The 25,385-nt window shown below is 44.2% G+C and overlaps 5 protein-coding genes across 15 annotated transcripts; 2 read left to right on the top strand and 3 right to left on the bottom strand.

Moving 5' to 3' along the window:
• The first annotated feature begins 3,007 nt into the window (after positions 1-3,007).
• Positions 3,008-10,660, top strand: GRD (GABA-gated ion channel GRD). Of its 7 annotated transcripts, none has more exons than XM_008207939.4 (8): positions 3,008-3,146; positions 7,120-7,310; positions 7,394-7,595; positions 7,678-7,898; positions 8,079-8,161; positions 8,356-8,493; positions 9,139-9,303; positions 9,369-10,660. In XM_008207939.4, the coding sequence occupies exons 2-8, from the start codon at positions 7,228-7,230 to the stop codon at positions 9,824-9,826; spliced, it is 1,350 nt and encodes a 449-aa protein (XP_008206161.1). In that variant the 5' UTR covers positions 3,008-3,146; positions 7,120-7,227; the 3' UTR covers positions 9,827-10,660. The 7 variants fall into 7 exon arrangements, with proteins under 7 accessions (XP_008206161.1, XP_008206160.1, XP_032453615.1 ...); XM_008207938.4 differs by having other exon boundaries at positions 7,093-7,310; XM_032597724.1 differs by having other exon boundaries at positions 3,017-3,146; positions 9,154-9,303.
• Positions 4,070-7,308, bottom strand: LOC103316131. 4 transcript variants are annotated; one of them, XM_032598282.1, is made up of 4 exons: positions 7,048-7,308; positions 5,677-5,965; positions 5,163-5,406; positions 4,070-4,963 (listed from the first exon to the last, which is right to left on the bottom strand). In XM_032598282.1, the coding sequence occupies exons 2-4, from the start codon at positions 5,830-5,832 to the stop codon at positions 4,887-4,889; spliced, it is 477 nt and encodes a 158-aa protein (XP_032454173.1). In that variant the 5' UTR covers positions 5,833-5,965; positions 7,048-7,308; the 3' UTR covers positions 4,070-4,886. The 4 variants fall into 4 exon arrangements, with proteins under 4 accessions (XP_032454173.1, XP_008206308.1, XP_032454172.1 ...); XM_008208086.4 differs by having other exon boundaries at positions 6,242-7,098; XM_032598281.1 differs by lacking the exon at positions 7,048-7,308 and adding an exon at positions 6,414-6,642.
• Positions 10,661-10,940: 280 nt separating the features above from the next.
• Positions 10,941-13,377, bottom strand: LOC100678587. Its single transcript, XM_003426345.5, has 2 exons — positions 11,322-13,377; positions 10,941-11,205 (listed from the first exon to the last, which is right to left on the bottom strand). Exons 1-2 carry the CDS (start codon positions 11,396-11,398, stop codon positions 10,974-10,976), a joined length of 309 nt encoding a protein of 102 aa, XP_003426393.1. The 5' UTR covers positions 11,399-13,377; the 3' UTR covers positions 10,941-10,973.
• A 57-nt stretch (positions 13,378-13,434) lies between these two features.
• On the bottom strand, positions 13,435-17,111 carry LOC100121075. The gene is made up of 11 exons (XM_032598139.1): positions 16,917-17,111; positions 16,642-16,746; positions 16,318-16,566; positions 15,988-16,239; positions 15,567-15,907; positions 14,762-14,885; positions 14,413-14,573; positions 14,191-14,328; positions 13,902-14,109; positions 13,690-13,831; positions 13,435-13,618 (listed from the first exon to the last, which is right to left on the bottom strand). Exons 2-11 carry the CDS (start codon positions 16,727-16,729, stop codon positions 13,435-13,437), a joined length of 1,887 nt encoding a protein of 628 aa, XP_032454030.1. The 5' UTR covers positions 16,730-16,746; positions 16,917-17,111.
• A 44-nt stretch (positions 17,112-17,155) lies between these two features.
• On the top strand, positions 17,156-25,205 carry LOC100121053 (retinoblastoma-like protein 1). Of its 2 annotated transcripts, XM_003426280.5 has the most exons (9): positions 17,156-18,802; positions 18,989-19,520; positions 19,641-19,937; positions 20,351-20,434; positions 20,801-20,901; positions 21,107-21,496; positions 21,575-22,584; positions 22,698-23,034; positions 23,123-25,205. In XM_003426280.5, the coding sequence occupies exons 1-9, from the start codon at positions 18,665-18,667 to the stop codon at positions 23,324-23,326; spliced, it is 3,093 nt and encodes a 1,030-aa protein (XP_003426328.1). In that variant the 5' UTR covers positions 17,156-18,664; the 3' UTR covers positions 23,327-25,205. The 2 variants fall into 2 exon arrangements, with proteins under 2 accessions (XP_003426328.1, XP_016839396.1); XM_016983907.3 differs by lacking the exon at positions 20,351-20,434 and having other exon boundaries at positions 18,298-18,802.
• The last annotated feature ends 180 nt before the right edge of the window (positions 25,206-25,385 follow it).

Below are 25,385 nucleotides of genomic sequence, written 5' to 3'. Positions count from 1 at the left end.
CTGACATGCCGCCGCTGCGCTCTATATCCCGAAGAGCCTCTCGAAGACGGATCTCGGGTTTTTTTTTTTTCTTTTTTTTGAATTTGCCAAAGCACACCCAGCGCACGGAGTAATACTCGTTAGAGGCGAATTCCGAGGGTCTACAGTCTCGTGCGGGCTTGAGATTCAATTTCAGCACTCGGCTCGCGCATTATAATCTCCGAGGGCAGCGATTACACGGGGATTATCAAAGCCACACACTGGCCGAGCCTGGCGCACAGCCCTCCGAAAAAGAATCCCCTCGCGTCTAGCTAATAGACTATAGTTTGAAAACTAAACGGCTCGCTATGCCGATCACGTTCCGGGGATCGAGCCTCTACTCTCCATGCGCTCGTAAAGTCGTACAAATAAGGCATCGCGGAGACTCGCGGATTTAATTCTTAATCTCTCTCTCTCTCTCGGAATTACTCGGAGATAGAATATATATATGTAATACTAGTGCAGCGCGCGACGATTAGTACGTAATAAGGAGACGTCGCGGTGGCGAGAGATCAAACGATCGAGCTTTCTGACAGCCGGAGAGACATTTCTGTTTTCCCGGAGACAGCTCGCAATTTCCTCCTTCCTTCGCCTCGGCGACGACGACTCGGAGCAAGCTTTTGCGTATAGTGCGAACCGCTATTAATCGATCGACTGCTTGCGCGTCACTTGCTCGCACTGAAGGGATGAGAGGGAGAGGCTTCTTTGAGCTGGTCGCGCGAGCCGTGATTCCTTGTGTTATCGCTGCTCGCTCCGCATCGTCGCTCATCGCAACCTCATTCCTCCCCCGAATAATTGACCGAAATTGACTGGCCGGACGCTCGACGTTGTCTCGCCGAGGACTTTCGGGCCGGGAGCCAAAAACTTTGGCAAAAAGTCGAGCTTCTATATTATTCTATTTGCACAGCTGTTCCGTCTCTCGTCGCGGCAAATTCTAAGAGTCCCTGCTGAACGTACACTGCGACGTCAAAATTCAGCAGCTTCGCTATTTTCCAGCCCGAAAATATGAAAATATCCGCGCGCCCGGGGATTTACGTGTATACGGTGTCGTCTTGAAAATCCATCGATTAAAAATAGCGCACTCGCGAACCCAAGTGCGAGAGAGAGAGAGGGAGGACGCTCGAAAGTGAGTTTTCAAGCTTTCAGAGCCATTCCAACTTTTAGCCTCGCCTATATATGCGGCCTCTTTATTTTCCTTGCTCACGTCGTCGAAATCTTATAAATCCTTACGACTTTACTTGTATTCGTGCACAGTCACGCGCGCACGCTTGCCATCAGGCAAACGGACGCAGAGCTGGCGCGTATATTCAAATCGTCGGAATTAAGAGCACTCAGCGGACTCGAACTCTCATCTCAATTAGAGCGAATTTAATTGTCCGTCAGTGCAGTGCTGGGAAAGGAGCCCGAAAAATCTGCGGGCTCATCGCGAGCGGTAAGAAACAGGCTCCTGCATGGCGCAAAAAGGATAATGAGATTTTTTCGCTCGCTATAATAAATAACGCCGAGCTTGGAGCGCGGTGCTGAGTTACGGCGTCACGATTCGACGATTAGCGCACATTGCGCGGGTGTTACTTTGTTAGCTCGATGGAATTTTGATTTTTTCCCCCTGTTACACGCGGAGCTTCGCGCTTCTGGTCATCGGCTGATTGTAAAGGAGAAAAATCCAACGTACTCCCTCTCGATATGCCCGCGCGAGAGAGAAGAAAGTCAGAAGCCGCTTTGATCATCCCTCGTTGCTGTATGGGCGCATAAAGGCAGCGCACGATATAATCAATCCATAGAAGCCGGCGGCCAGGGATTAGGAAAATTATTCCCGCATTATAATATTAGATACGATCGAGCGGATCCGAGGCTCGATCGTCGCGTTAAAGAGCGGCTTTTGAATATCGCTGATGAGGCGGGGTCGAGTGCTAGAGGTGGCCACTTATCTCGAGATTTTTTTCGCGCGACCTTGCAGCGATGAGAGACTCGTCGCAACTGTCGCGTTAGAGGGACGCGCTCGAGGCGCAAAGTTCAATTAGCCGCTGCGGTTCGATCGACGGCCCTTTTTTCGCCCCCCCCCCCCCCCGACCAAAGAGTATCTTCATTCGCTCCGTCGTATATATGAGATGTAACGTTGGAAACTCGAAAAGGCGACGTATAAGCGAGCGAGAGAGAGAGAGATCCCCGAGAGTGATTTGTCAAGATTGACTCGGACCCGCGTACGTTTCTCTCCGGCTTTGAAAATTCATGACGAAACCCGCGCGACCAGAGAATAATCTCCCGTCCCTTATATATGTATACGTCTATAGTCCGGTCGTTATATCGATTCCTCTGCATCGTCCACACACAAGCGGAAAATAATCGCTGAAAATTTCACGGCTGCAGCAGTCCGAGGATGGAGCTACATATTTAATGCGCCGTCGCCGAGTCGGCTATCGAGATCGAGATCGAGAGAGAGAGAAAGAAGTGGCCGAGACAATGAAACGAATGTAATCAGATCGGAGGAGCGCGCGACGGGACGCGAGCTTTATCGTTTATTCAGGACGCCGATAACGAATTCACCGCGACGTTCGACTCGATGCGCATATAGGATTAAAAGCCGTTCAACTGCCGAAACTTGCGCACTCCTCATTACGATCCGTCGTAATATAGTCTCACAGTTTGCGCAGGGCCATTGTCCCGCGGGGAGATGAGGAGGCTAGGCAGCTCGTAAAACCCTATATATATATATATACCTACGTCAACTTTCTGCGCTATGCTGCACGTGTCCCGCGGCCTCTCTATATATATATATATATAAAACGCTCGCGCGTATATCCCGCACTAAGCATCGCCGAATAGAATAGAACGAAGGGATTTTATTCCCGCGCGGAGATGGAGAGAGTCCCAGCTGATGCCCATAATATAATCTAACGTCAGGTAATAAAGGAGCGAGATGAGCAAGAGATGCGCGCGGCTACGGTGGGGGATCGGCCAGAGGTACACACGGCTCGCGAATATCTCGCGGCGCGCAGTCAGTCAGCTGTCGCGAGTCGCCGAGTACGGACTGCTTCGGATTCGGCTGCGCTCTACTCCTCCGCACGTGCGATGTGTGCTGCTGCTGCGATCGTGATTTCGTTATGACGCTTCGATGAGTTCTCGAGCGGGTACGTATAAGATAACTGTCGCACACGATTTTACGGCCGGCTTATTGCAACGCTTTAAGTGTAAGCTTTCGAACGAGGAGCTTGCGAGACGCTTTTAGAATGTCGATTCGAGTGTGCGAGTAGGTAACAATTCGTTTACACGCGAAGGCGCTGATCGAAAGAGCAGAGAACCGATTGTTTCCGCGGCTCATCCTCGGATGCGCGACGACTTTGGCAAGATTGCTTTTTAAATCGCTGCCGACTGTCTTATCCCTTCTCCTAAATAGAAAACGGTCCCTAACAAGCCGCGACCAAGGAGGTCACACTGCAACGACGTTAAAACTTGTCGCGACCTATGTGTGTATGCGCGCATGCAGTACATGCCTCTCGCGGATCGATCATTTATCCGAATGCGCAATTTCCAGCCAGGCGGAAATCTTTCCAATCAGAGCTCCGCATGCCTAGGCGAACTCGGAAAAATAAAGCTCGCCGTTGAAGAACACACACACACAAACACACACATAACGCTGCGCGTCGTCGAGAGATCGGTCGAGGATTTTAATGGGATCGTTTTTCCCGATAGGACATATTATGTATACCGCGCGCACGTCTGCGCTATCCTCCTTGATCGCGCCGAAAAAAGAAGCTTTTATTTTCTATGGCAAACAAAATGTCTCGAGTGTAAAACTCGCTGATCCAGCGACGGGATATCCAATTAAACAAGTCCCGCCTTTGAAATCATCGATGTATACTGAAAAAAAAAAAAAAAACAACGGCAACACCTCTCGACCCGACTCTTTTGCTCTATTTGCAATTAGTTCTGTTTACCGCTCGCCTTTATTTATACAGGGCCGAGTTTAGCGGGTAGGGAATTTTTTGAAAATTTCAGCGACGTCGCGACCTACTTTTTCGCGCTGAGACGTTCGAGAGGGTGATTTTCTTGCTTTTTTTTTTTTTTTTTTTTTTTTTTTTGACCGACCCAGCGAATGACGGCTGCGCTGCGTCTCTCGAGGCTCGACACACACGCGTGTATAAGTGCTTTCGGGCTCGATAAGGGCTTGAATAATAATTCGGACATTAGCATAGAAGCGGACGCCTTAAATCAATCAAAGCATAGAGAAACGCAGCTTTCTCGGATTCAGATCGGAGTAAAAGACAAGTTGTTAAAGATTCGCGGCGCATAAAATTTGCCTCGACTTATTCGCCGGGACGCGCTTTCAATTATATCAGTCTCTCGATTTCGTCTTTTCGCTCTTATCCATATTTATGCGTTGCCGACTCGTCGTCGCGGTATAATGAAATGAATATTCTTATTTCCGCTAGAGAGCGAGAGAGAAGATTGATTCGCATCCCCAATTTCCGAATCTAATAGCAACTCGGCCGTATAAATTGGATAGTTGCATGTTATATGTATTAGGCGTCGCGCTCGTTGCGCTCCTTTGGATGTAGCGAATAAAAGAAGCTGCAGCCGCGTATCGATTCCGAATTTATTTCCGCTGTTAGATTCGATTAAATCTTGTTTTTTTCTCTCTCACAAAAAATTTCCCCCAACAATCACCGCGCGAAATCCATCGGTACACACTATCGATGGGTCCCCCCCCCTCCCCACAAGCTTTTTCCGCTGATCGAAGCAATCTGCAAGGAAAAGAAAGCACGAGCCGTGAGACACGAGTGCACACTCTTGACATGGTTTTTTCGAAGACGCCGACGATGAGGAAAACTGCTGCGGTACGTATATGCGTTGTTGCTCCTTTTTTTTCGCTACTCGGCCGATGGATTCTTCTCGGACTTGCTTTGATGTCCGTTCGACCTACTGTCGTCGTTGCCGGCGCGCTTTTCTGTGGAATTTAATAGCGCCGCTTTAGAGCTGCTAAGAAGCCGCGGTTTCTGTGTTTTTTAGCTGATTAAGTATTGTGCGGCGCACGGGTCTAATCGCGGCGTAATAGAGCGCATTAGAGCCGCGCCTCGGAGCCGAAATTCACGGCGACGGAATGCTTTCCCTCCTTGCGGAGGGAAAAAATTATCTTATGCGTATACCTGCTCCGGATGCCTCGGAATTCCCGCCGCGTTTCTCGCTCGTTCGCCTGCTCGAATGTTTTCCCTTCCTCTTCTTCCTCTTCTTCTTCTTCTTCGTTTTCTGCCTCGGCGGCAGCTTCGACTTTTCCTCCTCGTCGCTCTTGAGCTTCGGCGGTGCATCGGCCGACTTGCTGCAGATTTTGTAACGGCCGCCTTGGAGCTTGAGGAGGCCGGCGATCACCGCTTCTTTCAGAGCTTGCTGCAGCTGTTTTTTTTTTTTTGTTTTTTTTTTTGCGCTCTGAGATTAGGATATTTACGGAGGAATTGAAACAAAGCCGAGTCCGTAAGTGTGCCAGCGCTGACCCGCGGCGTTCGAACGCTCGGTGTTATATACGAATTTCCCGCCGCTGTAATTTCTCATCTCGCGCGGTTTCCTCCCGATAATGACGCGCGCGGGATTTTCAATCGGCCGGCGCGCTCTATTCGCCCGAAAAATCACGGAGAGAGAAAGAGAGAGAGAAAGCAGCGCGTATACCTGCAAGGTGAGGTTCCTGCTGCTCGACTTGTCGGCGCAGCTGCTCAGCAGGTAGTTCAGGATGTCCCTGGCGCTGGAGCCGCGCAGAGCGCCGAGATTCGAGATAACCGTGAGCACGCGCTCGAGAAAGCGTGATTTTCTGCATTCCTTCGTCATCCTTCTTTTCCTTTTTCGAATGTTACGTAGCTCGCAGCGACTAAAAGCTCTCCGCGATATTTGCAGTGCTCGAGCTAGAGCTCCGTGTGTAAACCGTCGTCGGTGCGGATGGCCAGTGGCGGAGATATTCCATCTACCGATATACACAGAGTGAGAGAGAGAGAGAGAGAGAGAGAGAGAGCGTCGCCGCGCAGTTCCTCTCGATTGTCGGCCCAGCGGCGGAAGTTACGCCGAGCGAGAGAGAGAGAGAGAGAGAGAGGACTATATATACTGCACTGCCGCATCGGCTCGAGTCTATATCTCTTATCGCCTCGTCGCTCTTTGCTCTTTTCGAGCGTGATGTGCTGCACCTACGCATACGGAGACTCGGAGTTACTTATAGATATGTATACATTGCTGGTTTACGTACAGCAGCGACGCGCGTAATCCCGCGCTCAGCTGGGTAAACCCCGGCTGATTTCGCGGCCGCTCAAACTCAAATGTTCGTTCCGCTGGCTCTGATTTGGCCCTGTCGCCGCCGACGCTTTCCGCAGTCCTCTCTCTCTCTCTCTCTCTCTCTCTCTCCTCGTCGGTGTAATTGCCCGTGAGCCGCCGCCGCCGCAAAAGAAGAGCCGCCTTTGACGCGGTTTGTTTGTCGGGATTTTCGCCTCTATATGCGTGTATTCTCCTCAACTGCGGAGCTTTTATTCCGACTCGCGCGTGTGTGTAATACCGCGAGGGTCAGTACTGATTAAAGCGACGAAAAGGTTATTGGATCTCTCGCGAGGTTAGAATTAACATAACAACCGCGTCGTCGTTGAATTTGCCCAAACGCAATTATACAACTATAGATATACACAGATGTGGATCGCGAAGCGAGAGAGATCGATAAGCCACTTATCTCGCGACTCGATTAGCCCTTCCCGGGGCATCGATAGAAGAAAAGCTCGCTGTAAATGTCAAACGAGATCAGGGATACGTGACGCAATTCGAGAGAGAGAGAGAGAGAGAGCGGAACGAATTTTAATATTATCCTTATCGCGCCTTCAAACTTTATCCGAATGTGTAACTTTTGGGATATGGAAAGCGAGTATGCAGATCGACTGGATTAACGGGCGCGAAAGCGTATAAACAGAGCGAAGCGGGATTTTTGATTCGCGAGCGTACGCATAGGTAGCAAGCAACGCGCAAACTTGGACAGGAGCAGAGACAGAGAGAAGTGTTGAAACTCGTTACCCTTTACTCCGCGCATATACTAATTAACGCGCAAACTGTACACAGGCGGATCCGTTGCTCTCTTTTACACAGCTTCCCACGCTGTTGAGAGGATCGAATCGCGAGAGAACATCGGCGGCTCATGTCGGGACTGGAAATAAGGCAATTGACGCGATCGCGAGGAGGCGGCTGCAGCAGCGCATGATCATGAGGAGGCTCCTCGGGGACGAGATCGCGCGCAGCGGCTGCTCCGCCTTCCTACTGCTGGCCTCTTGCCTTCTTCTGTGAGTATATAGCACTATATATATATATATATATATATATATATATAGGGATAGACGAGATAAGCTCGTAAACTGGAAAACAGACTGGCGCGAGCGGAGCCAAACTCGCCGACGGCCCGACGGGAACGGACGCAGAGCAACAACCACGGCAACATAAGCGAACTGCTGGACAACCTGCTGCGCGGCTACGACAATAGCGTCCGGCCGAATTTTGGCGGTCCTCCGGCGGTCGTCGAGGTCGACATCATGGTTCGCAGCATGGGACCCATATCCGAGGTCGACATGGTAATAAGCTGTCTCTGGGCTGCGGGGCGAGTGAAAAATATAAAAAAAAAAATATAACTCGTAACTATGCCTGCCGAATCAGACCTACTCGATGGACTGCTATTTCCGGCAGTCGTGGGTGGACCGTCGGCTGGCCTTTCAGAGCGGCAAGGAGACGCTCGCTCTGTCGATCTCGATGCTCGCTCGCATATGGAAGCCCGACACTTACTTCTACAACGGCAAGCAGAGCTACCTCCACACCATCACCAGCCCCAACAAGTTTGTCCGGCTTTACCAAGACGGCCGGGTCCTCTACAGCTCGAGGTTCGTCGACAATTATTCCGCTAATTGCTGATTAAGCGCTGCTGCACCAACGTTGTTTTCGAATAGAAAAGTAGACTCGCGCGCGCACGTGTGCCGGGGTGGGGAGAGAGAGGTCGAGTGCTGCTTATGTATATATAACTCGCGGGCTGTAATCGATTAATTGCCGAATTCGTCTTGCAGGCTCACCATCAAAGCCGCCTGTCCCATGAATCTCGAGGACTTCCCCATGGACACCCAGAGATGCCCGCTCAAGTTTGGAAGCTGTCAGTATCCGCTCTCTTATAATCCGACGAGATAACTCGCGACTGATTGCGCTCTTTTTTTTTTTGCTTCTCTCAATGCTTCGTCAAGCGAAATTCGAATGAAAGCAGCGCTATAGAAATCGGGTAAAAGAAAAAAAAAAAAAAGAATGACGCATCTCTCTCTCTCTCTCTCTCTCTTTTTCATTGGTCGACAGACGGCTACACGACGCGCGACGTAATCTACAAGTGGAACAGCGCGCGCCAGGTGGCGATCGCCCACGACATGAAGCTCTCGCAGTTCGACCTCGTAGGCAATCCAACGGCCAACGCCACCGACTCCACCCTCTCCCAGAGTAAGTCTCTGTATATTGTATTTCCGGCTCTCTGATGCCGTTTGCCGCGGGAATTTCATAAAGTACTCTGCGATCGAAGTATAAGTGCGCGCGCCTCGTAGAAAGCGCATAAAAAGCGAATGTACCAGCAGCTGTTTCTTGGGCCAACACGAGGAGTAATCTCGAAACGCGAGGCGTCTTTCCTTCGACTTAATCTCGCCGAATCCGCAAAAAGCTCGCGGCGCTTATTATCGCACGTAGAAAACACGCGGCCGTCATCCCATTATTTGCATCGAGGCAAAGTCAGGCTGCATGTAGACGCGCTTATATTGCCAATATCCTCGCGGCTTTGAGTAGAGGAAGAAGCTGTTATACCGAGGCACGGAAGGACGTGCCGCGGCTAATTATCCACGCGCTCGAGGGCAGCTATGCTCGGTTTTAAAGTTAATTGGAATTTAATTTTCCAATTATTCCCCCAACTTTCGATGGATTTTGAAAGATTTTATACGAGTAAGGTAGTCGACCCAGTTTCTCGTGAGCACAAGCGCGCGCGAATATCATTAGAAATAGAACAAAGTCTAGTCTGCGCGTATAGAAAAAGTCCTTATACTTGTACGAGCCCCCAAAGTACAGGAGTACATTAACGCGCGCGGCGTTGACGCCCAGATTCCCTCGTTGCAGAGTACTCGATGCTGCTGGTCTCGTTCCACCTGAAGCGGCACATGGGCAACTTCCTCATCCAGGTCTACGGGCCCTGCGTCCTCCTCGTCGTGCTTTCCTGGGTCTCGTTCTGGCTCAACCGGGAGGCCACCGCCGACCGCGTATCTCTCGGTAAGGTATTATTTGCAAAAATTCCCTTACCCATATTATCGCATTTACGAAAACTCTCCGCGCAGGCATAACAACGGTCCTCACGATGACGTTCCTGGGCCTGGAGGCCCGCACGGACTTGCCTAAAGTTCCCTACCCCACGGCCCTCGACTTCTTCGTCTTCCTCTCCTTCGGCTTCATCTTCGCGACGATAATCCAGTTCGCGGTGGTGCACTACTTCACCAAGTACGGCTCGGGCGAGTGTTACTTCAACTCCGAGACGGAGAACGACGTCGAGTCGAGCGACTCCGAGACGGAGATGAGACAGACCCCGTCCACCTCGTCGATCTGCCAGCCGCAGCCGCCGCCGCCTCAGAAGCTCAGGAGAGGACAGGGCACGAGGCACAGGCGGATGCCGAGGTACAACTCCGTCTCGAAGATCGACAGGGCGAGCAGGCTCGTCTTTCCGCTCTTCTTCCTCGCCATCAATCTGTTCTACTGGTTCGCCTACTTGTCCCGTAGCAAGAGGATCGATTACTTTTGAACGATCAGCTTTTACCAGAGACAGTATTCGTTAGACGCGCACGTGTATGTGTGGATCGTGCGCAATGCGCTTCCAAAGCGGTATACGTATAAATATTCGAATTATAAATTCGTCGATGCGAAATCTAGTCAATATTGAGGAGAGAGAGAGAGAGTCGGAGGCCAGAGATAGCCGCAACGTATAATTCATTCATTAAACGCGAGAGACGCTCGCGATAAAAGTTTTACGGACAAACGAGAGAAAAGCTCAGCTTGCGTATCGCACACATATTAACGCGATCGATTTTACTTACCGGCGAAATATACGCGGCTGCTGCTGCTGCTGCTGCTGCGTTTGATATATAGTTATATACATTACACAGGGTAACCGCATGATGTACCGAGTGGAAAATGGATTTATACCAAGCTACGACATGGCCGCATTGATTAACGTATAGCGAAAGAGTCATCTACAAAACTAGCCAGTCAACTATAACGAGTGATATAGCGATTTTTCGTTAGTCGGCACCTTTTGAAATATTTTCGTAGATATATAAATGTAAAATAATTTGAATAACATGAGCTTCTGAGAAGTGGCGAATCGGTTGCGCCTACGTCAATTACGCTTCGAGATCTTGAAAGCTGATACATTTGGCCGTATAAGTAATTGAGGAAAAACCCATTCTTTTATATAACTTTGGAATACTTGTATGAGAATTGTCACTCGAACAGGATAACACGCTTTGTCTGAGTTTTTCGCGAAATTACAAATATACAAATATATATATATGTATATTATACGGTGCGGAAATGAATGAAAAGATAAATTGTGTAAATAAACAGCTCGAGTACGAGATCCATCTTCCTTATTCCATCCAATAAGTTTGTGTTGACTGTAGTAAACCTTATGTTCTTGAAAACTCCCAGAGTCGCTTATTTAACAAGTGCAGATATGCCCGCTCGTTTTACACTAAGCCGCGTCGGTCAGAGTCTGAGAGGATTTCTATATGAAAAATTGCAAAATTCTTCGACTGGAATCACAAGACATTGACACTCTTGTGTTTACGATCGCGAGCAACTATAGCTACTTTCTTTTCACGTTCATTCGATTTGGATGAAAGAACATCAATACATCATATAGTTTGTACATATAATGCTGTATAGATTGACTAAAGTATATACCACAGTATAAATACTTTCGATGTGTGTATAGGCGAATGGCAGCAAAGCATTATCGCATGACTATGGAAGCGCTTCAGCACGCAGTCGAGGACGTCGGACAGTTGGTCGGCGTAGAAGCTGCGAACGATGGGCGATCCCTTGGGATCCTTTTTTATGCTTACAAGCTCCTTTGGCGTCGTGAAGCCGCAACGCTGGCCCAGCTGGATGTCCGTTTTTAGGCTGCAAAGCGTTTTTTAATTCATTAGTATAATTATATATATATATATATATATATATATATAAAAATGAAAAGGCGACACTATATAACTTTCCAGCTCGAATTTCACGTTACTCACCATCGCAGTCGGACAGCACGACATCGAACGAATCCAAAAACTTGCTCAGATCCTTGAGTGTACCTGCAGGCCGGCATCCTTTTCGCGCAACTATGACATCAATTTCCCTCGAAATCTAAGAAAAGCTATAATAACTTGGCGGAGACGACGAGCGGTACACAAGTCGACATAAACACTGCGTGCACGTGTCCAGCACCAGCTGTATACAATAGCGAGCGGCGCAGTGGGCCAAACCACCACGTGCTTCCGCGTATGGCTTTCTCTCCTGACCATGCACTCGGCGCATGTTGTTGACCATTTGTTGTATCCAAAGTAGCCGATAATGCTCCCAGCTTTATCGCGTTCATAATTGTGTACATGAGTAAGTTACATATCCTGTGCAGGCAGTGCGCGTAAAAGGATGACTAACAATTATTTGTATATATATACACGTATGATTATGTCAGCCGCGAAAGAAAGGGAGAGTTGCATAGATGGTCGCGCAATATCACCCGCCACTATCGCTAAGTAAACAAGTAAACTCGGTAGATAGTCGCGATTATTTTCGTATGCGAACGTTTCAATTTTGTTGTTCCTCTTTTATTATTGCGTGAATTCATGCAAGCTTGTCATCCAGAGTGCTAAAGATGCCCCCGTTCGTGTTGCCTATTTATATACCTTTAGACGTCGCGTGGAATTTCATTTTCAGTTATTTCACAAGTTTCGTTGAATTTTGAAAGACAAGTAGCCAGCGAATGAACGACAGCAATTTTTCGATTTTCAGGTTTGAAATATTTTTGAATTAGAAGCTAATTTGAAAAACAAACACTTCTGCGAAGCGCTAATTCGAGAATCAGTTACGCAAGCATAGCATCATTATTCCTTTTGAGATCTTGAATTATGATACGTTTGGCTAAGCAATTGAGGGAAACGGTATTCTTTTACATAATTTTGAATTTTTTCTGAATATCTTGTGGAAAAATTTGAAACTCGAAACAGGTTACTTTTATGGTACATCGCGTTATGTACATTAAATTATTATGAGTTGAAGAACCATCGAAAAAAAAAGGGAATCAAAGCTCGCGATACTATCTAAAATAAATTATGTAAGTAAACAACTCGAGCACGATTCATCTTCTTTATTTGAGTGAATGACGACGCTAAACCTTGTTCTTGAAAATTTCCGGCGTCGCTTCTATTCCAAGCAGATAAACCCGCTCGCTCGTTTTACAACAAATCTGTATATGCACTTCTGCACTGCTGATAAATACTGCTCTCTAAACTATAGAGTTGTGTTGCAGAGCCCGAAAGAATTTCGATGAAAAATTCCAATTTTTACAACAGCGCGTGCGACTCGATTCACTTTTTGAATGACTCGACGCTCGAATATACTCATGCTTCGAACAATGTACTCCGCAATACTCGGCAGATAAATCTTTCACATTGACGCAAATCACGCGCGTTAACAGCTGCAGCGAAATCAACGTAATTTTGGAATTATCAGTCAAGGCCTTTTCCAGTTTTCGCGTGACTCGTCGATCCTCTCTCTCTCTCTCTTGGAAACTGCAGACGCTAATAAATAAGAGCAACGCCGTCAACGCACACGCGGAGAACATGTTTTACGATCGCAAGCAATTAGCGAGTGTCATTATTACGCACGCGTGCTGCTGATGTGTGCGCTGAGTTATACGCACGTTATATCGTCGCGGAAGAATGCTTTGTTTTTGGAGCGGATGCGTATAAGCGGGGAAAAATTTCTTTTGTTCTCTCGCAACGGGAGCGCGATGATTCGTTATTTTGATTTGCCTCGCGCTCTTTATCTTTCTCGCGCGTTCGTCGTTTGCGCTTATTTATAAAGGATGAAAGAATGCGCTGCGCACAGAGATATAGTTTGCATAATACTGTGTATTTTATGAGAATTCGTGGGAAATCGATGCTTGCAGGGTACAATCGTATACTCGTATATAAAATAAAGGCAGAATCTCTCTTAGACAACTAGACAAATTTCACAATGGAGTGTTCTTCTTACGAAAATATGTATATATATATATATAGCATGAATACTCTTGATCTGCGGAAATCAAGCGCCAAACCGTTACCGTATATAATACTGCTTTCAAATGCTAAGCGCCGACTAGGGACGTGACGGCAGGCAGTTGAGAATGTCGGACAGTTGGTCGGCGTAGAAGTTAGGAAGGATTGGCGATCCCTTAGGATTCTTTTTTATGCTTGCAAGCTCCTCTGGCGTCGTGATGCCGGACATCACCAGGAGGGTCGTGAAGCCGCATCGTTGGCCCAACAGGATGTCCGTGTTGAGACTGCATAGCAATTCCAAATGTTAATTTTCCTCTATCGCATTCGTTAACACGCGGTAAGCGATTATACTCACTTGTCGCCTATCATGAGCGTTCGGGCAGGATCGACGCCGTATTTCTTCTTGATGACTTCGCTGACGAAGGGCTCGGGTTTTCCCACAATTATGGCACTTCTTTTGGCAATTTTTTCAATGGCACTCAAAAAGCAACCGGCGCCTGAAACATTTTCAGAATGAATGTCTTGTCGATTGCGTCCGTAAATGTTTGAGTTTATACCGAATCAAACCTGGGTAGCGAATCGTATTAGGAGACGGCCTCTCGACATCCGGATTCGTGCAAATAAAGTGTATATTCTTATCATATGCATAGGTCGCAGCCTTGACTATCTTCTGATAGCTGAAGTGTCTGTCAAAGCCAACGACGACGGCGCCAACCTCAGAGTCGGGTTTGAATTTAAATAGTATATCCAATTCGTCGCCCTCTGTTACATCCGGCTGTTTTACAGAAAATTTCATTGAGTACAAGTGTTTTCGAATCGTCTTTAAATCAGGTAATATCTGTAAATGGATACTCACACCAAGACCGACGTGCTCGATACCTTGAGCATCGAGTTCCTGTGAGATTCCTTCACTTCCGACCAGGTAAACTTTTTTCTTAAATTTCAGCTGCTTGAGATAAATCGCTGCCAGATACGATGAACACAAAATTTCTTCCTGCGTACGTAGATCGATAATTATCGGAGAAATCATACGAGTGTTTTATAAATCATTTACAGAAAAAACGGCATTTATCTTTACCAGTTTCGCGTCGTAGGTGTGACTCCTAATTTTGTCCAGTATCTCAACCCTCGTCTTGCTATTGTTGTTTGTGATGTAGAAAAACTTTTTACCCAACTCTCTGAATTTAACGACCGTCTCCGGCGAACCCTCGATCACGTCGTGTTCGCGCCACAGGACACCTGACGTTAAAATCGATATTTTAGTAAGAACAACATTTACACAATATATCTTGGCATTTGAAAAGCGCGCGAAAGAATCGCAGAGCTTGCAGATTTTACGCTCGAGTAATTTCAAAATCAAATGTCAGCATTTTTTAAAAGCAAGCTTCGCTCTATACGATTCTTATTCAATTCCCCGCTGTACCTACCATCGCAATCGGAAAGCACGGCATCGAACGACTCCAAAAACTTCCTAAACTCTCCCTTGCTGAGATCCTTGAGGTACTTGCAGACCGCCATCCTTTTTGCGCAACGAGCAATTTCGCACTGAGCCTAACTCAATAAAGCAACGCAGCCGACTGATATGCTCCGAGATGACAAGTAGCAACTCGACGCACGTGCACGCGTCTATCACTTATTATATACCGCCGCCCGGTGTACCACCACGCGCTTATCGCGATTTTCTCGCTCTGGACCATGCACTCGGCGCATGCTGGTGACCTTTGTTACGCAATAGCCAAGCATTACGCAATGCGCGCGCGCTTTTTACCTCCCTTCATCGTATAAGTATATCCTGCGAGAGCTTTCGTGTGCGAAAGAAGGAGAGCGCGATTATATACGCGACGCTTGTAGGCTCGACAGGTGGTCGCGTGATGCGGTGTCGCCTGTTAATCAAGTGAACTCAGATAGTTGTACTTTTTCGTACGCGAACGTACGAATTTTATTCTATTCTTTCTCTCAACAGGGTGCTCTTTGTGTGAATTGTATACAACACATCATAGTCACACATTCAACACAGCTTTGTCTCAAGACTAGACTTGTGCAATAAGCCAGACAGGCAGTTGTCAAAGTCAGTTACATCGCAACGGAGTACCTGTACTCGCAATGCGACGGAATCTTAGTTATAAATAATGTCATGCCGGGAATCGGCTCAACCGATTCCACTTCTCGTCCTATAAATATTTCCAATGTTTATATACATCATGAACGTTCCAGACTCCGTCCGGATTCTTACTTCTGCTCTTTCTTCAACTTCTGCAAGTGCGGATACAGATCTCCCAGCGTATCGATGTAGTAATCGGTCACGAGGTCTCGATCCTCTTGTCTAGTTGACTGTTTCCACTTTTCAACCTCCTCTAGGTGGGTGACTCCCGATAGGACTAAAAGAGTTTTGAAGCCACAACGAGTACCCAGAAGAATGTCAGTGTTTGCCCGATCGCCAATCATCAAAGTGCGCTTAGGATCGACGTTGTACTTCTGTTTGATCATGTCCGCCACATACGGCTCTGGCTTCCCCATGATCGTCGCTTTGCGCTCAGAGCAGGTCTCGATGCAGCGCACAAAGCTGCCGGTACCTGGTGAATTCCAGAAGTTTTAATTATCATTATGTTTTAATACAATGATAAAAGACTTACTAATGTGAAAAGAGCGGTACCTGGCATTACTATGCTTTTCGATGTTGGGAAACGCTCGTCTGTGTTGGTTCCAATGAAGTGAACATCATGGTCTGCCAAGTAAGAGGCTGCTTTCACCATTTTAGGGTAGCTGAAATGCTCATCGTAGCCTACGATCACTGCACCAACATCTGGATCTTTCTCAATTGAGAGGGTAGTCAGGTCATTGCCCATGGGATCTGGACCTGTCCCGCAGTGAGCAATGCCAACCTTCTCCAGCTCCTTAGTGATACCTGATACCAATGTAAATTTTCGTGATCATTGTGATTACATTCATTTGAAAATAATCAGATTATAAAAATGATACCAACCAGATTTCCCAATAACATAGACTTTCCTATTAAAAGATATGTTTTTCAAGTAGTTAGCGGCAAGGTGAGATGTGCATAAAATGTTTTCCTCGCTTGCTTTAAAATTTAGCAGTTTGCATTTTTCTGCAAACTCTTCCCTTGTCTTTGTACTATTGTTCGTTACATAGAATACCCTTTTTCCAAGTTCCTGAAAGGTATTCATTACCTCTGCAGAATGATACAATGGTGTCATTTCCATCCACAAAACTCCTGTTAAAATATGTTCCAAAATGAGTAACTCTAATTCTATATTGGTTAACCCAAAAACTAAGCAATAACTCTTACCATCACAATCTGTTAATACTGTATCGAATGAATTGAAGAACTCAATTATTTCCTTTGAGCTGAGCGACTTGAGATTTACAGCTGCCATAGTTCAGTGGAAAATAACTGGAACAAAGTAAAAAAATACAATCAATGAAATTACTCAATGATCTGCTGACACAATGAATGGAGGACTTTAATGCTTAGCAAGAGATTTAGACAATGATAGAAAAAAAATGATTGGTTAATCACAGACAAGATTAGACGTTTTCAGTCCTTACTTTCCATTTTCATACCTTTTTCTTCTAATAAATGTTTTCAACTGTTTATGTTGTGTACGCTAAAAGACGGCACCTAGAGTAATAATAACGTGGTTATCATTTACAACATTTCTCATATGAGGCAATTATTTCCAATTATTTGTGGATCTAGGTTATATTATTATGAGTCTGTTTAAGCGACGTCTTTCGAGCGACTCCCCCCCCCCCTCCCGCCCTTACTCCAACTTTACCCCTCTTCTCGATCGCGAAGAGTTGCAAAAATTTTTCGCACGCGAAGAAAATTTTCCGCAGGCTTCGCGCGCAAACTGCGCCAAATTTGAGTCGCTTTCGCGCGAGAAAGATCACGAAACTCACTTCCGCGCGCGAAGTGTCACTAATTTTTTGTACGCGAAAAATGTATTAGCTACGTGAAAATATAGTTTACCTTGAAATAAATAGATTGTAATAGTCACATAACCTCTACAGATTCACTACTGATTACGATTAATAGTGTCGATGAAGAATGCTGTTGCACGATACGTGTTGTATGTACACATACATACAGTGTAAACTAGGCTAGAAACGTTGGCAAAACAGCTGACTTTCTCTTGAACTAAGAATTGAAATACGCGAATTTATTTACATGATTTACATAGGCAGTTTATTTGGCTGTAAGATTCATGTTTTTTAAAATTTTTTGGGGCGATTCGATTGATCTATTTGCAAAAGTGTATAATATGAGTTTTTTTGAATTTTCCGCGCTACCGACTGATACCTATATATCAGCAGTAGATACGGTCTAAGCGCAGCGCCATCTGCAGCCGACTGCCATTGTGAGCGTTTTGTCATTATGTTCGTGTGTTCTTGTCAGTGCGTGCGGAGGCAGAGCTTTCATATAAACAATAACATTGATCTTCCTTTTCTGTATTTACAAGCTTATACGATCAATAGGGGTTATAATATCTCGTAGGGTGTAATAACCCCAAATCCAAATTAAAAACATTGGATCATGATCTCTGCGATATATATCTCATATAATAGCACGCTGCACGCATGTGCGGAGAGCGACATAATATTAAATACAAATGGCGCACATAATGTCTATACAGATATACTAGAATATATCTAGGACTACACACCGCCCGCTGAGCGGTGAATGGAGCGCGCGGCGGACCAATCAGCATCAAGGCGGGAAATTTCCGACGCACAAGCGCGCGTAGCTGATATCTATATAGGTTATAAAAATAAAGCCTCTTTCTCTCCTGTCGATCGATACAGAGGCAGAAAGGAGCGAAAAAAATGTAAAAAAACTCTATTGCTCAAACGCGAGTAAAATAGTGTATAAATCTCGAAGAAAGAGCAGAGCAATAAGGAGACTTGGAGGTTGGGTATGCTAGCGGCAGCCCGCCAAGCTGGCAGAACATGGCGGCGCGTCCGAGTATTTCCCGCGCAAAGCCGTGCGTGTGGTAGTGGCGGACAGGCGGACTGTGTTACGGCGGCGGCGGCGGCGGCGGCGGCGGCGGCGGAGGAGATTCATCATCGTCACACACGGCTCTCCCTCGTCTCTCGAGCAGGTAGTGCGCGGCGGTGAGCCATCACTATACATCACTAGTGCGCGGGTGTGTGTGTATGTGTGAGTCAAGTGTGCGTGGGCAGCGGAGTCTCTGCGACGCTCCAGGAAGCTATTCGTCGAACGGTGTTCTCCTCTCGGCTTGTTGTGATTTCCCGACCGCTTTTCCGAGGACAAAGTTTGGGAGCGCGTAACAGCGCAGCGGCCAGACAAGATGGGGCAGTCCGACGACATCGAGGACGCGACGTTCATGAAGCACCAGGATCTCTGCCAAAAGCTCAACATGGACGCGAGCGCGGCCAGCGAGGCCTGGAAATCTTACGAGAACATCAGGCAGCACTACACGCTCGAGGTAATTTGGAGCATCGTATTTTGTTGTTTATCTGTGCCGAGTTTACTTTCGTTTCTCTCTTCAAGACTGCACTTGTCTCTGTGTACTGTGTACTGTTTTTCTCTCCTGATCGCATTTGTTTGTTTATTTATCCGTTTATTACTACGGTATATCGCTTTGTTGAACCGTTGCATTGTGTATTTAAAGGGCGACCAGCTGCATTGGATTGGGTGTGCTCTGTACGCTGCATGTCGCAAAGCTACCACCCCCACTGTAGGCAAAACCGGAGCAAACATACAGGGCAACTGCGTCTCCTTTACGAGGCTTCTCAGACTCTGCAACTTGCCTCTCATAGAGTTTTTCACCAAGAGTAAAGCATGGGCGGATATGTGCAACATGCCCCAGGATTTTGGCGCCAGGATTGACACGCTGCAAAGAAACTTTTCTGTTTCATCGGTCATATTTCAGAAGTATCAGCCCATTTTCAAAGACATTTTTAAGAATCCTGCTGACGACTTGGGCAAACCACTAAGATCACGAAGACACAAAGCTGTACCCTGTACACCTTCTAGATTGTTCGAGTTCTGCTGGTCACTTTTCATCTGCATCAAGAGCAAGATATCGGCTATTTCAGATGACCTCGTGAATTCTTATCACTTGTTGTTAGTATGCTGCGACTTAATGTACAGCAATGCTCTGTTAGCCAATGGGAAAGAGCTATTGAATCCTGATTTTCCTGGTTAGTATTAGCTGTGCAATTTCCTTGGTCTTTTTTTATGACTTGTTCTTCTGATCTGGAGAAGAATATAGAAAAATTTGCGACAATTAGGTAAATAAAACTTTCATTTACTTTTATTAGGACTGCCAGAAAATTTTAGCGATGAAAACTATACTCCACCGGAGACTGCAAACTGTATTGTGAGTTTGCTCTGTGAGCGTTACAATGCCATAGCTGTTGAGGCTAACACTATCAAGGAGTATTCCTTGAAGCCTTACTTGAGAAAACTTTTCAATGAGAGAGTTCTAAGAGGTGATCCTTCCAACTATTCAGGAATTCTGGAGGCTTTAAACTTTGATGGAAATAACAAAGCCATAAATAAAGCTTATGAACAGCATGTACTTAGCGTTGGAGATCTGGATGAAAGAATATTTTTAGGTAAGAAATTTCCATTTACACATCTTATAGAGATTAAAGCTTGACCAATGGTATGCTTTAAGTATTGAAATCCTGATATAATATAACTAGCACGCGATAGATGCACTTACAATTTTTTTTTTTAACCCAATTGCTTTTTTTATTCATAATTTTTGTAATAATAATGATTGCCTAAACGAATAATTTAACTTCCCTGACATAACATAACAGAATTTAAAAATAAAATCAAGTATCATCTTTTATTTATGATTGTGATAACATGCTTTTGTTTTATTTTATTATTTTTATTGTTTTGTTTCATCCTAAGCTTCATTTTGTTCTTTTTTCTTTTTTTCTTCCTTGTTTATCAACCCCTTTCACTTTCTGCTGCTAACCAATGTGTGCCTGCTTTACCATCACTCTACAAAATTCAGCTGAATGGAGAAGAGCAAGACTAGAGGGTGTATCACATTTTCAAGTTTGTGATGGAGAAATAGCTAGATCTATGCTATCAAAAGGTGGGTTTGCTTAAAAAAAGTGGTTAATGTAGTTTATCCAGAGAAAATTGTTGGTCCTCAAATCAAGTAATTCGTGAACTCTACCACAGAAGTGTATTGTGATCCTCAGTTTAGGTATCTTAATGACATGGAAAAAGTTTTTGACAAAGATTTTATACTCGCTTGAAATATTTAAACACTTGTAAATTATAAATGTCACATAATTAATGTCATAGACACTTGCATGTTTTATAAACTAACTAATTGAATTATATTTCATGCTTACATTTGTAAATACAAAAAAGGAACCACTGCTTCAGAAAGGAAACATGTGTTTTTTTATTTTTTAAATATTTTATAATGTGTATATGATTTGTTTTTTTGCAGGACCTGATTCGAACTCCAATATAGGCTCATCTCCCTCAAAAATGATAAATATGACTGATTTACATGAGCAGTTCCAATCCAAAAAGGAGCAACTAGGAACGGTAAATATTATTTTTATTATATTACAATATATTATATACTTGCAATAAAAGCTTTATAGTTTTACTTTTACCCATACTTGTAAAAATATATTTTCTTCCTTTGTTTCCTCTCTGTTTGCTTCTTTTGTGCGTGAGCCTGTTGCTTTTAAAATGTATGTTTCATTCATATCACACTTGACACATCTACCTAATATTGTCGATATAGATGCAGCATTGGGCTCCTCCAACACCTTTGACTGGACGGAAGTATCTCAAAGCGAAAGACGTCACGAATACAGCTCCAAATGCGAACCCTACGCAAAGTGTCATTCGCCTACAAAGTCTTTTAGTAGGATGTCAGGCTCTGCCATCAGAAAAACTTTTGGAGATGTTCAAAAATCGTTCTCCAGACATACAGACTTTTGTGGATTCAAAAATTCAGGATTTTGGAAAGATGTTCTGCGAGGCATACTCGCCTAAAGTGACTGAACAAGCTGAGAATAACTGTATAGATTACGGGAAGAAGCGTTTGCAGTCTGCACAAACGCTTTTCTATAAAGTTTTAGAATTAGTTTTAAATGATGAAATGTCAAAAAAACCAAACTTTGATGTGACGGTAAATAATATTTTTTCTATTTATTATATTATTCTCTGCTAGCAAAAATGAATAATCGCAAATCTTTTTTTGTTATAGATTCTGCTAAAGAATCACGATTTTCTTCAATGTTTATTCGCATGCTGTTGCGAAATCGTGCTTTATTCGTACCATTACAAGGAAAGAACTTTCCCATGGATTCTCAAAGCTTTAAATATAGAAGCTTACTTATTTTACAAAGTGATCGAGGTCATTGTCAAAGTAGCCGTTGACCAGTTAACTCGTGACATGGTCAAGCACTTAAATCGTATCGAAGAAATGATTCTCGAGTCTTTAGCCTGGAAATCTGGCAGTCCTCTGTGGAGAGCTCTTAAAGATTGCGATGAAGGTGTTCCCTCCTACGAAGATGTCGCTCTTCCCGGTACATTTGATTTAGTTGACCCAAATGCACCAGGTCAACCTGTTCTCAGAAGAATCCACATTGACAGAGGAGCAGCACATCATGATGTTGTCCAAAGTCCCATATCCTCTGCTTCCGAGAGGTTCCAGTCTCCGATACCTTCAGGACTCGCCAAAAAGCGCCTCTTCTCAGATACCAAACCGGGCGGCGCCCAGAGTGTTCTGAAAGCCGGCGGACAGAGTTTACTATCACGACTCACAGATCAATCTAACCCCACGAGAAATGGTGTCGGACCTGTGTCGAGCACCCCGATTGCCACCGTAAACCGTGACCAGAGCAAGCCGCGTCGCACTGGTTCGCTGGCTCTGTTCTTCAGAAAATTCTATAATCTTACTATCACACGAATGCAAAATTTGTGCCAGTCGCTCGAAATCACAGATATTGATCTCAAGCGTAAAATTTGGACGATATTCGAGTATTCAGTAAAAGAGCGAACACATCTCATGAAAGACAGACACCTCGACCAGATTCTCATGTCGGCGGTCTATGTAATCTGTAAGGTCGGCAAGATTGGCAAGAATACTTTCACGGAAATTATGCGTTGCTACAGGTTCCAACCGCAAGCCGAGTCACACATCTACCGTTCGGTCCTTATATCTACAAACATCGACGACAACTCTGAGGCAGCTTTGGAGAACGGCAGCAACAGGTAAGATAGTTGTATTTGTTGACACGGAATAAATTCTTCAAAAACTCAACTTTATAGTTTAATATTCAATTTAATGATATCCAAAAGTTTTAAATGATTTTATGTGCTTACAGAAACAGCCAGACAAACAACACGTGTCCGCCCACGCCGTCAGACATGGCCAGCACCTCGCGTATCTACGGCTCTGAGGAACGCGGCGACCTTATCAAGTTCTACAATACGGTCTATGTACCAGAGGTAAAGGACTTTGCAAAGAAGCTTGGCCTCACCGAGGGTAGCGTCACGAACCTCACACTGAGTCCACTCCCTCGGGGCAGGACGATAACTCACATCAGCTCGCCAGTCAGGCGTGTTACCGATAGTGTCATGACGCGTGTACTGGATCCCAAGGAAATTGCCGCGTCACCAGCACCTCAATTACATTATTGCTTCAATCGGAGTCCGGCTAGAGTAAATTAAATGAAATAAATCTTTCAATTTAAAACATGATTAATAATAAAACTCTTGATACATCATGTTGATTTGCTTGATGTTTTAGGACTTGGAATCGATCAACAGAATGATGACGTCAATCGACGCGCGAAGATGCGTAGGAAAGCGATTACTTTCCGATGACACGGAGATCCCATCCTCGCTATCAGACAATGAGCCAGCGGGTAAGAAAATGATGATAAACGCGACAACGTGCGTCGCTCGAAAACTGGAGAACATTATTGACGATCGTCGCACGCAGAATCAGTAGACGATTCATTGACTGACGGACAGTACATAGTGCCGACCACGTACCACGTAGTGGATGGTTGATATTTGTTAATTTGCAAAGTAAATGTATTGCGAGGAAAGAGCTTATACACAACAAGCTATTAATTCGTTTTAACCATAAACTCTTGCCTCGAAAGTACTTGCAACATATTTCGATTATCAAGTCATCGCTACCCTAATGTTGTGGAATGAGTCAGAGGTAGTGATCCTCTAGCGTTTTGGATGAGGATTCGGATTTCGGCTGAAACCGTTCCGCATGAGTCGCACCTGTGAGCGACTCGCTGCGCCAAATGTAAATCGGTTGCGCGTCGGCAATACTGCCAAAACAGAAATGCGTGATGCAACAAACAATTGGCTATTTGAATTAACAGAACATACAGGAAGTCCTAAATAGAACGAAGAAATGGAGCCATTGCTGATTGTAATAATGTGATTTATTGATTAGAATTCTTTTTTAAAAGAATGAATTTGATAGAAATTTTAGCTAATAAGGCGAATCTCGCGCTCTCGCGAACCACTTGAAGTACAAGAGCGCCTCTTATTCTTCTCGTGGTATAAGAATGGACGTTTGAAAATTACTGACGTTTTTTCAAATAAAATCAGTCGAGCTCAGTTCTTTTGAACGAAATACGGTGCAACTTTGATCCACTCATTTTTTAAAGGACTCAATCAATTCAAGTTTCCACTCCGGAATACGACTGTTTATAATCATTAGTTTTAATGTCTTTCACTTTAATGAATCGAAAGCGACTCTTGCTCATCAATTTCCAAAACTGGACTCCCATGTTAACTTGAAACCAATTATTCTAATAGGAATCACGCAAGTTGTAAACAATATCTTTTAGGGAAATCAAGAAGTGTTTGAAAAAAAGTCAACATTTAACAGGTTATAATGTAATATGGTTAAACGGCCTCCTTAAGTGCTTGTAGAATATATTATAATGACGTAATAATTAATTAACTTGAACGTTAAGTTGTAGTTGCAATGCATAAGGTGCTTTATCTTGGTTAATAATAAAAGTTTTAGTTTTTCATTAACTTTGTAGCACAACATAAGGCATACTTTTTTGTCTTTTATTTTTGCGCTAATTATATTTGACCATTTTATGGCGGTGATTCACCTTATAATTTTAATTAACACAATTTCTTATTTTATAAGTTTACATAGAATTACGGTAAATTTAGCAGAGAAATTGTTAGAGCTTGAACATGCATTTTTACCATCACATAAACATATTTTTAATCACAAAATAAATCATGACTATAAAATCAATAAATTTTCAGAAGTTTAATTGACGGTAAAAATTAAAAATAATATTTAAGCTGTAACAATTTATTTAATGTTATTAATGCTTAGCCCATCATTAATATATCATAATATATATGGTATTAGAATATAAACTTTATACTTCTGCACTGATTAATTGAGAGTAAATTTCTTTAAAAAAAAGTCTTAACAAACTTGGCATTAAGCATATAGAAATTGAAATTTGAAGGTGGCTGTTTTAGACGGGCAAATATTACATATATGGATGTATAGTTTATGATTATCAAACTGAATGAATACATCATATTTAATACACTCGAAAAATTTAATTGATGTCTACTTTCATTGAAAGTATAGTTCTAATCTAAAAAGTTGATTTGAATGTGGAAATCGTTATTTTAAAGGTTTAGTTATAATTATAGTTGTAATGCTGACTGTGGATGATGATTTGAGAGAGAATGTGCCAAAGGGACTGCTGTAAAAGATTTCAAGTTTTCTTTTCCTGTAGATTTTTAGTCTAAAATGAAGTCTGTAGTTACTACTGAATATTAGCATGAGCTCACCGTTTCACTTAATGAAATAACTTTATACATGAATGTATATTTAAAAGATTGTAAGGTCTTTATATTAATTTTGCACACACATTAGATCATAAATATTTCAAGTTCATAAGAGAGATGAGCAAGAAAAATGGTTGTTATTAGATGCTTCAGCAGTTGACCAAGCTATTATATAATCCATGGTCCATAAATGAGTTGTACAAATTTGAGTA

Source organism: Nasonia vitripennis, chromosome 3 (genome assembly GCF_009193385.2).
Source record: "Nasonia vitripennis strain AsymCx chromosome 3, Nvit_psr_1.1, whole genome shotgun sequence".
Classification (NCBI taxonomy): Eukaryota; Metazoa; Arthropoda; class Insecta; order Hymenoptera; family Pteromalidae; genus Nasonia; species Nasonia vitripennis.
Note: the sequence above shows the minus strand (reverse complement) of the source record. Positions and strands in the feature narration are given on the sequence as shown.

Bases quoted from the DNA above. Each gene is read 5' to 3' on its own strand.
- LOC100678587 (XM_003426345.5), bottom strand. From the start codon at position 11,398: ATGCCGGCCTGCAGGTACACTCAAGGATCTGAGCAAGTTTTTGGATTC. The intron at 11,206-11,321 runs GTGAGTAACGTG...AACGCTTTGCAG, and splicing joins CGTGCTGTCCGACTGCGATG to CCTAAAAACGGACATCCAGC.
- GRD (XM_031927185.2), top strand. From the start codon at position 4,713: ATGGGTCCCCCCCCCTCCCCACAAGCTTTTTCCGCTGATCGAAGCAAT. The intron at 7,596-7,677 runs GTAATAAGCTGT...CTGCCGAATCAG, and splicing joins CCATATCCGAGGTCGACATG to ACCTACTCGATGGACTGCTA. The intron at 9,304-9,368 runs GTAAGGTATTAT...CTCTCCGCGCAG, and splicing joins CGCCGACCGCGTATCTCTCG to GCATAACAACGGTCCTCACG.
- LOC100121075 (XM_032598139.1), bottom strand. From the start codon at position 16,729: ATGGCAGCTGTAAATCTCAAGTCGCTCAGCTCAAAGGAAATAATTGAG. The intron at 14,886-15,566 runs TAAGAATCCGGA...TTATTGAGTTAG, and splicing joins AGTTGAAGAAAGAGCAGAAG to GCTCAGTGCGAAATTGCTCG. The intron at 13,832-13,901 runs GTTTGATTCGGT...AAAATGTTTCAG, and splicing joins TAATACGATTCGCTACCCAG to GCGCCGGTTGCTTTTTGAGT.
- LOC103316131 (XM_032598282.1), bottom strand. From the start codon at position 5,832: ATGACGAAGGAATGCAGAAAATCACGCTTTCTCGAGCGCGTGCTCACG. The intron at 5,407-5,676 runs GTATACGCGCTG...AAAAAAAAACAG, and splicing joins GCAGGAACCTCACCTTGCAG to CTGCAGCAAGCTCTGAAAGA. The intron at 4,964-5,162 runs GTATACGCATAA...TAAATTCCACAG, and splicing joins TTCCGAGGCATCCGGAGCAG to AAAAGCGCGCCGGCAACGAC.
- LOC100121053 (XM_003426280.5), top strand. From the start codon at position 18,665: ATGGGGCAGTCCGACGACATCGAGGACGCGACGTTCATGAAGCACCAG. The intron at 18,803-18,988 runs GTAATTTGGAGC...GTGTATTTAAAG, and splicing joins GGCAGCACTACACGCTCGAG to GGCGACCAGCTGCATTGGAT. The intron at 20,902-21,106 runs GTAAATATTATT...TTGTCGATATAG, and splicing joins AAAAGGAGCAACTAGGAACG to ATGCAGCATTGGGCTCCTCC.